At 43.0% G+C, this 10,321-nt stretch overlaps 1 protein-coding gene across 1 annotated transcript in view; it reads left to right on the top strand.

The window, feature by feature from the left end:
• Positions 1 to 4,711, top strand: part of MAML2 (mastermind like transcriptional coactivator 2) — a 240,257-nt gene extending 235,546 nt beyond the window's left edge. Inside the window, exon 5 of the mRNA XM_070943990.1 lies at positions 3,665 to 4,711. Coding sequence (XP_070800091.1) covers positions 3,665 to 4,641 — 977 coding nt within the window. The 3' untranslated portion in view covers positions 4,642 to 4,711. The remainder of the gene's footprint in view (positions 1 to 3,664) is intronic.
• The last annotated feature ends 5,610 nt before the right edge of the window (positions 4,712 to 10,321 follow it).

Raw genomic sequence — 10,321 nt, forward strand, 5'->3', positions numbered from 1 at the left:
TCATCTCCCTGGTCTCTCAAACTTCCTTCCTCCTAAACTTTCCTTTGCTTTCATCCATTGAAAACACAAACGTCCCCTTTGTCCCTTACATCTTTCCCGAGGCCTTTTCCCTACCCCAAACAAACCAGCATTCAGTTTCCTTCACAGAAGCTACATTGATTTTCGGGAACCCTCCACTGACCTTTCCCCTCTACTGCTGCGGTATCCGTGAACATTGTACAGCATTGGTGCGGTTGCACCAACAGCTTAAAAGTCGATTCACGATTTAGAGCCCACCACATCTACTATCAGTTTAATCAGAGGATGTCTAAAGATAGTAATTCTGTTGGAATTTGCCTGGTGGCTGGATAAATCGAGGGCTTTCCAAAAAAAAAAAAAAATGAAGAGCAGTTCTAACATGTGATGAGTCGTCTGATGATTCAAACATTCTTCAGGGATCCTCAACTTTCAAACATTTAAAATATACTTGGTGAAGATCTAAACTGAGTCTCATGTTTCTTAGGTCTCTGAATAAGTTTAAAAAAGGCTGATTTGGCTAACAGAGCCTGACTGTCTCACGTTCTACTTTCAGGCACTGCATTTCAGGCATAAACCTTGATGCAAGCATAAATGAATCAGAAGAATGTTCATAAACTCGAATTCATTAGAGGGTATTTTCCCCGAAAATAAGACCCAGTCTTATTTTCTTTTGGGCCCTCAAAATAAGCACCAGATCTTATTTTCAGGAGATGTCTTAGCCGCTGGTGCCGTCACTCATGGAAGGAGGCTGTGTGACTTGTTGCGCCAGTGCCGTTGCTCACGACAGGAGGCCATGTGGCATGTTGTGGCAGTGCACGCGAAAGCAGCAGCACCAGCGTGGCATGCCAATGCGGCCTCCTGCCATGAGTGGCGGCACCGGTGTGACACGGCACGTGGCATCCTGCCACAAGAGGCAGCACTGGCGCGATGCACCTCGTGGCATCCGGCCGCGAAATAAGGACAAGTGAAATAGATAGAAAGACTTTGCTGTTCCCATTTTACTTACTCACAATTGTGTGAGGATCTTGTCTTTACGTCATCGCTCCAAAGATACGAAGTTTTCCTCGCTTCGTAGGTTGGCATTAAATCCCAAGGTTAAATCCCAAGGGCAAGGGTCCTCCCATGGTCTTTTTAGTACGAATCACCAGGGAGATGTTCGGAAATGCCTTCAAGGAAAGATATTTGGAGACATCTAACAGAATAAAAGACATTGATGGGATCTTAGACGTCTTCTAGTCCAACCTCCTTCTCAAGCAGGAAATCTTATACCATTTCAGACAAATGGTTGTCCAATCTCTTCTTAAAAACCTCCACTCACAACTTCTGGAGACAAGTCATTCCACTGATTAATAGTTCTAATTGTTAGGAAGTTTTTCCTTAGCTCTATCTAGGTTGTTTCTCTCCTTGATTAGTTTCCATCCATTGCTTCTTGTCCTGCCTTCAGGTGTTTTGGAGAATAGTTTGACTCTCTCCTGTTTGTGGCAGCCCCTGATATATTGGAACACTGCTATCATGTCACCCTTAGTCCTTATTTTCATGGACATACCTAATTCCTGCCACTGTTCTTGGTATCTTTTACTCTCCAGTCCCCTAATCATCTTTGTTGCTCTTCTCTGTACTCTTTCTAGAGTCTCAACTTTTTTTTTATATATTATGGAGACCAAAACTGGGTGCAATATTCTGAATCTCCCTAACCTTTCTGTCTGTACATTTGATGGAGAATGCTCATACATTTATTTATTTATTTATTTATTTATTTATTTATTTATTTATTTATTTATTTATTTATTTATTTTATTAGGCTTATATGCCGCCCTATCTCCAACGGACTCAGGGCGGCTCACAACAATAAAAACCACAATAATCCATTATACAAAGTGAAAATGCCTAATTAAATCAGATAAAGCTAAAAAACCCGTATAAAACCCCATCAGTTCAGGCCGGGGAACTCGAATACCACCTCCATGGCTTAGGGCCTGGTTATTTACGGGACCGCCTGCTGCCGCAAATGGCTTCCCACCGGCCGGTACGCTCTCACAGAGAGGGACTCCTCTGGGTGCCGTCGGCCAAACAATGTCGGTTGGCGGCCCCCAGGGGGAGAGCCTTCTCTGTGGGGGCACCTACTATCTGGAACGAGCTCCCCCCGGAGATACGGAGGATCCCGGATCTACGCACTTTCTGCCGCACTCTCAAGACCTTTTTATTTCACCAGGCTGGTCTGGCCTAACCTCTCCCATTCTCTTTTTAATGTAAATTTTAATGTAAATTTTAATTTGTTCTTAACCTGGGGTTTTAAATTTGTCTTGGGCTAAATTGATTTAATCCGATTTTACTTCTGCTCTTAAATTTTTGTATTCTGTGTGTCTTATCTTGTGCCTGTTCACCGCCCTGAGTCCTTCGGGAGTAGGGCAGTATATAAATCAAATAAAATGAAAAATGAAAATGAAATAACATTTGAAAGACTGTCCAGCATTTTTCTAAAAGGTGCTGTGCACTGTGGCATTTACCTTATGGCTCATTAAATACGTTTGTCCTCTGATCTGGAGGTAGTTTCAGTGATCCTCCTACTGCTACTCTTCATGAAACAGAATTAAAGATTACCCAGCTGGTCTCAAAATTGACTTTCAGAGAGCAGACACTTCTCTCTCTTCATGATGGACTGTCAGTCCTGGTCATTAATCAGAAATTGACACATTCTGCAGTACCACTCAGGGGTGGTTGGTTTTTTTTTTTTTTTTTTTTGGTATCTGAGGTCTGGTTATGTTCTCCACTGAAGACTAATTGGAATGAAATTTCTGTCCATCTGGTATAAATTAGACCAGAAAGGGGTGATGTGGGGGAGAATGAAGAAGCTAAAAATAGCGAGTAATTCAGAGAAAAAAGGAAACTTTGTCTTGGGAATAAGAGAGAGAACCATTGTCCCCAACCACTGTACCCTCTGAAGCAATTTCGGCTGTTACAAAAGAATATAGTATGTTGGCCATCTGTGTCTGAATCAACATGTTCCATCTTGGCTAATCTAGAAAATGCCTTAGTTGCCTGAATCTTTTTGTTGCAACAGATAAATGTTATGTGTCCTGAACATCTGCTTCGTTTCAATGATCTTTGGTGTACAAATTCACCACCGATTGCATGACTTAATTGCTAATAGCACTAGCACTTAGACTTATATATCGCTTCACAGTGCTTTACAGCCCTCTCTAAGCGGTTTACAGAGTCAGCCTATTGCCCCCAACAATCTGGGTCCTCATTTTTACCGACCTCGGAAGGATGGAAGGCTGACTCGACCTTGAGCCTGGTGAGATTCGATCTGCCAAACTGCTGGCAGCCGGTGATCAGCAGAAGTACCCTGGAGTAGTGCACTTTAACCACAGTGCCACCGCAGCTCTCTCTAATAACATGTAATCCAGACAGGTCTCTGATAAGAAACTCCAGGGTTTCTTTCACATTGTCCCAAAGGTGCTTTTTCAGGAGGCAACTGGACTTTCTTGTTTTTTTTCTTTGAAGATGTTTCACTTCTCGTCCAAGAAGCTTATTCAGCTCTGACTGGATGGTGGGGAATGGAAGTAACTGGTCCTATTGGGTACTTTGGTTTCTGAGTCTTGTTTATGCCTGGTGATGGATTATGTCTTTGTTCTTCTCCTAGGTGGATCGCCGGCTGTGAGCATCAACTCCAACTTATGTTTCTCCAATCCCATTTCCACTCCTAACATTTTGCCACAGCAATCAAATCTCTTGTCCACGACTCATGGCACCCGAATGCCTTCTCTTCCAGCAGGCCACCATGTCAGCTGCTACGGGAACATTCCATGCAGTCAACCCAATGCGTATAATGTGGCGCCATCCGGAGTAAGCCAAGTTGCACAGCATAGAAATCTAAACCCAATTGTAACCGCTCAAAACAACCCCGCAGCGTCTCGGCCAGCACCAGCTGGGCAAGGCAATAACATGCCGACCTTTGACAATGGCTTGGGAGTTAACTCCCAGCAAGGGAAGCTCAGCTTGAACCAGGGAACTTCAGCACAAAGGCCTTCAAACGTGATGGTCAGTTCAAACGCTGCAGCTCAGAACTGGGTTTCTTCAGAAGCAGGATCAAAGCAACAGGAAACGCAGAGGGCTTCAGGATCCACATTCTCACCTGGAAGCTCCTATCCAAATCAGCCACTACAGCGCACAAGTGCCCTTCAGCAGTTCCCTCAGCGGGCCCTGGTGCCCCCTAACCAACTGAGCGCCCTCCAGATGAGAAACCCTACGAGCCAAATGAACCAAAGCCTAAATGGACAAGTGGGGGGGCCACCCAAACCCCAGAGCGCAATGCCTACTCAGTTGCAGGCAGAGGTTGTGGCCCACTTAAATCCACCCAGGGTGGGGATGACACAACCCCACCCCTTGTCATCGAACCAGTTCTCATCGAGTGCTACCCAAATGTCCACCAGGGCTTTTCAAGGAACAGATCCCTCCAATGATCTGGCGTTTGATTTTCTGAACCAGCAAGCGGATAACATTGGGCCCGCCCTCAATAGCGACCCAGACTTCATTGATTCTTTGTTGAAAACGGAACCTAGTAACGATGATTGGATGAAAGACATCAACCTTGATGAGATATTGGGAGGCCATTCCTGAGGCAGCTAACAGTGATGAACTCCCGGTGTTTTTTTAAGAGTGAAAAGTCAGGATACCAGTCCTCCGTTTGTAAAAGACAAAAAGTTAGGGGAGGAGGGGAGGGGAGCAAAACATTGGGTTGCTGGATCCAACCTTAAAAATATATTAATGCAGCCATGCTTAAACATAGCTTGTCCCCTTATCAAGTATGCTAAAGAGGGTGAAGTCTGGATCTGTAGCTTCCATACACGGTGGTTCTGAATGATGAAGGAACTCAGAGAAATGGCTGCTCATCATCTAAACAAATCCTAAATATGTAAGCTAATATTTGCATCTATTACACAAAGGAGAGACCAAGGAATATGCACTGCATCAAAATTATACTGCTGACATCCACTAATGATTCTCGTGTGTATCCGTGTGTGTGTGTACAAATAGAAATCTGGCTGGGAAAAATAAGCAGAAAACAAAAAAACCAACAACACCCAACTCAGAAAGCTTAGCAAAAGTCTTCCCTAACATTGCACATTCTAATAGGTTTTATTAGAATCCCTATCGCTTTCATTCAGTGGCAATGAAACATTGCATTGTGAGAACTGTCATTCAGAACATCTGAAGCACATCAGATTTAGGGATTCAGGTTAACACTTCATAGAGGGGATCCGTGTGCCATGAAAGATAAGTTTATTGATAGAACCCATATATATGCATATCAAACATCCCAGGGTCCATAACCAGTGGTGGGTTCCTCCCGGTTTGGTTCGGCCGAGCCGGTAGCGGTGACGATATGACGTCACCAAACTGGTTCTCCCCCCCCGCCCTCCCACCCCCCCCCACCCACGTTATTCTTACCTTTTATTTGGTCCCACCCCCAATCTATTGCTGCCTCCTGAGTCCCAGCTGATGACTAGAGGGGAAAAAACTGTTTAAACTCTTGCCGCGGGGCTTCAAAGGGCCGTCCTACAGCTGATCAGTGTTAAAAGCAAACAAATGAGTCGGATCGTAAGTGCGAGGACTGGTCGTAAGTGCGAGGACCTTCCAGAAAATGACTGACCAGCTAGCCACGCCCACCTAGTCACATGACCTCCAAACCACACCCACAAAATAAGCCACGCCCACAGAACCAGTAGTAAAAAAAATTTAGAACCCACCCTGTCCATAAGCTATTTAGTGTGGGATGAAAAAGAGTGATCCCACAATTCAGAAGGTCCATGGCGCACATGGCAGCTTCCTAAATCTCTAGAGTTTCTAATACGTCTTAAAACAGCAATTTTCTGCCCACTTTCCTGGAAATAAATCTACATCATTAGGTGGGATAATTCAGATAGTTTGCCCCATAAGTGGCTTCCTACCCACTTTCTTTCTAATACCCCTCCTTATGGGAGAATCTGCAGAGTATGGAGTACCAAATTCAAGAGAATTAGAAACTTTCTATTCAAGATCTGTCTTGAAGTTTCAAATAGAAATAACCAGCTTGGCCAGCCTGTTACAATTTCATAAGCTTCCTTCTCCTCTCTATGGCTTTCACATCTAGTGGGTTTTTTTTTTCTTCCCTTCTCTTCTCTTTATCCTTTTAATTAGATATTGGAGACAGGATTGAATTTTGGATGCTAATGGAATCCCCTGTGTCCCAGAATGCAGATTATTATCAAGATGATCCAGGTTTATCTTACACGTCAGTAACATATTATGAATAAGAATGAGGATCCGTGAGGCAGGGATCCCTGCAAACCCCACGCATATAGGCTCAAAGGATATCGAATGGTAGTTCCATCAAACATGGTTTAATTATTTGAGCGCACATTGCAACCAGCCAATCAGCATTCTTAAGATAGCAATTTAAACAGTTCATTGTTCAAATTCAAGGTTTGTTTATTTTTTTTTAAATATATATTCGTTTGTTCATAAACAGCACACTATTAAGTGAGGTTTAAGTTCTTCCCTTGGATTTTCATGACAGTGGCAAGCAGAGGTAATACATTCTGGAATGGAAGGTGGTGCTTTACTTGTCATTGACAATGAGCTGTGGTGGCGCAGTGGTTACAGTGCAGTACTGCAGGCTACTTCTGCTGACTGCCGCCTGCCTGCAATTTGGCAGTTCGAATCTCACCAGGTTCAAGGTTGACTCATCCTTCCATCCTTCCGAGGTGGGTAAAATGAGGACCCAAATTGTTGGGGGTAATATGCTAACTCTGTAAACCACTTAGAGAGGGCTGTAAAAGCACTGTAAAGCAGTATATAAGTCTAAGTGTTATTGCTATTGCTATCTTGGATTCTCTACATTGCCCTGTACATAATTCACTCAGGACACTGTTAGGAATCTACAGGCGTCCCGATCTTATACTCTCCGGGTAGATCGAGTCTTCTACAACACTTTCTACCCAACATATTTGCAACGACAATTTTGCAAATTTCAGTCCTAATATATCTGAAGCATACCACTGTGGGAAAACTGAAATAATGAGCAGCTTGCAGTTCTGATGAGGTGAGAAACGAAGGTTGGTCACCTAAGGATTTCAGATGCTGTTCCTGGCCATTGGATCTATAAAATCTTACAATTCCCGATTACTTGCAGTTCCATAAACCAAAGCTGTAAAAGAGACCTATCGTTGTGCAACCTCTGTTTATTTTAAAATTCCAGGCCTTTGAACGCTTAACCCTAGGTTGCACCTTTGTGACCCAACGCTGAAAAAAAGCTGGGAATATTTTGATTTTAAAACAAGAAGAAGGGAAAAAAAAAACGCCTGCATCTTATTATCACCATGTATCTTCTTTTTACCGTTACAGTTAAATGCACTACGCTTTTATCTTTTGCATTATTGGATCAGGAGTTCTTTTCAGTATTGGGCTTGTAAATATAGAGAAAAGTTTTTGTAAACTTTTGTACAAAAATGTAATATTTTGGTAGGAATACTAAAATCATATTCTTTGGGTTATATTTATACACATGTGGAATAAAAATGTAATGTCCGAACTTTGTATTTTATACTGCAAAGGAGATAAAAAGAAATTCGTATTTGAATATACAATGTATGGGGCAAGGGGAAATGTATGATACGATTAATTTTTTCCATCCTGAGATTTATGCAGCAGCTTATATAAGAGGAAACCGGAAGAGAAGTTTGAATAAAATTATTGAGGATCCTAAATTGATGGCTTTGTCCTAAAATCTGAAATTTGGTTTCATATAATTAGTTGTCGTTGTTAGTTGCGAAGTCATGTCCGACCCATCACAACCCCATGGACAACTTTTCTCCAGGGCTGCCTGTCTTCTACCATCCCCGGAGACCATTTAAGCTCAATATAATTAGTTACGTCATGTTAACTAAGGATATTGGCTGCTGAATTCCATCTCCAGGTTGAAGGCAGCTTTTTAGAAGAAGCATCAGCTCTCTTAAATCTAAAAAAATCATCGTTCCAAATGTGCTTTGCACCTTATCTTACATGCTGAGCCCGGTTTGGGGAATAGATTTTAAGGATGGGTACAATTTACGATTTAGGAAAGGGCAACAAGCATGAGAGATCAAGAAACTTAAATTTTATAAAAACAAATTGCAAAAACTAGGAACAACTAGGAAAGAGCCTTGGGAGTACAGTGGTTTAAGGCACCCTGTTATTAAGCTGGTTATTAAGACCAGCTGCCTGCAATTACTGCAGGGTTCGAATCCCGCCAAGGCTCAAGGTTGACTCAGCCTTCCATCCTTTCTAAGGTAGGTAAATTGAGGACCGAGTTGTGGGGGCAATAAGCTGACTTTGTATAAATATACAAAAGGATGAAGGCTATTGCTGAGCACATTGTAAGCCGCCCTGAGTCTCTGGAGAAGGGTGGCATATAAATCAAATTAAAAAAAAAAACATTGTAGAAGGTGGGGAGAGGCTACAATAATACAGGTAATGTCAGGCACGAAGAATCAGGATCATACAGATTAACAGAGTAGGAAGGGACCTTGTAGGTCATCTAGTCCAACCCCCCCGCCCAAACAGGAGATCCTACACCATTTCTAACAAATGGCAGTCCAATCTCTTGGAAGTCTCAAGTGATGAAGTTCCCACAACTTCCGAAGTCAAACTCTTCCATTGGTTGATTGTTCTCACTGTCAGAAAGTTCCTCCTCATTTCCAGGTTGAATCTCTCCTTGTTCAGTTTCCATCCATTGTTCCTTGCCTGGCCTTCAGGTGCTTTGGAAAATAGCTTGACCCCTCTCCTCTCTGTGGAGCCCCTCAAATATTGGAAGACTGCTATCATGTCTCCCCTGGTCCTTCTCTTCACATATGTTAAGTTGCCGTTAAGATTTATTGCTCAAACCCACATAGAAGAATCTAGTCAGCTAATGTTCAAAATAAATTGGCGCTAGAGAAGGGAATGGAATTCAAGAGAAGGGAATGGAATTCAAGAGAAGGGAATGGAATTCACTTAAGACCTTTCGTGGGAGCATAGAGCATGGAATCATAAGGTTAGAAGAGACTTTGGATGTCTTCTAGTCGAACCCCCTTCCTAAGGCAGGAGATCTTGTACCAGTGGTGGGATTCAAAAATTTTTACTATGGTTCTTTGGGCATGGCTTGGTGGGCGTGGCATGGCTTGGTGGGCGTGGCAGGGGAAGGATACTGTAAAATCTCCATTCCCTCCCCACCCCAGGGGAAGGTTACTGCAAAATCCCCATTTCCTCCTGATCAACTGGGACTCGGGAGGCAAAGAATAAATGGGGGCGGGGCAAATCCCAAGTGGTATTTACTGGTTCTCCAAACTCAAAATTTTCGCTTCCGGTTCTCCAGAACTGGTCAGAACCTGCTGAATACCACCTCTGTCTTGTGCCATCCCGGTTGTTCTCTTGGCCAGATCAAAGAGTTTTATAATGGATTACTTTATGCTGCTTTTTACCGTTAAGTATCTCAGTCCAAGCACTTTTAGCTCTATTAATCACAGCATTGCTTACTAGTTTGTCCCAAATTTTCCATCACAGGTGGCTATGTATCATCAAGAGCCAACTGGCTCGGGGCCAGTCATTCTCAGTCCAGCCTACCTCATAGGATTGTTGTTGTGAGGGAAATAGGAGAGAACAGCCAGTTATTCACCAATACAGATGATGAGGAGGACAACTATGATGATGGTGGTGGTTTATGTTACTATATTTTACTGCCAGGAATCAGAAAAGATAGGTGTTCAGGAGAATTTGTATTACAGTAGTCCAAACTTCAGTCTATATAGCAGGGATAGCGCTTATATAGACTTGGCAGCTAAAGTTGGACTTGGTCAGCACTTGGATAGAAAACTGCTAAGCAACCACAGGACTGTAAATGATATCAAGAAATTGAAAAATTATCCCAGAAAAAAGCAAGGGAAAATCATTTCTATATTTTTGCCAAGAAGCCCACATCCACGAAAGAGTTACCGTATTTTTCGGAGTATAAGATGCACCTTTTTTCCTCCCTAAAAGGGAGTGAAAATTTAGGTGCGTCTTATACACCGAATGTAGCCACGCCCACTCACTGTCCCCCATCCTTTGGCCTCTGCCTCCCAGCAGTTTACCTCCTTGCAGCAAGCAGCAAGAAGAAACAGCTCATTTCAGCTTCAGCACAGCCTAATTAGCACAAGTTGATTGGATCGGCCTCCCTACTCTCAGCTGTTTTTCTCTCAGCTGTTTTGCCCGAGCCTCTGCTGCTTGCTGCAAGGAGGTAAATTGCTGGAGCAGATTTTTTTTT

This window comes from Pituophis catenifer, unplaced genomic scaffold, assembly GCF_029215685.1.
Source record: "Pituophis catenifer annectens isolate HBS135680 unplaced genomic scaffold, rPitCat1.0.hap2 SCAF_4, whole genome shotgun sequence".
NCBI lineage: Eukaryota > Metazoa > Chordata > Lepidosauria > Squamata > Colubridae > Pituophis > Pituophis catenifer.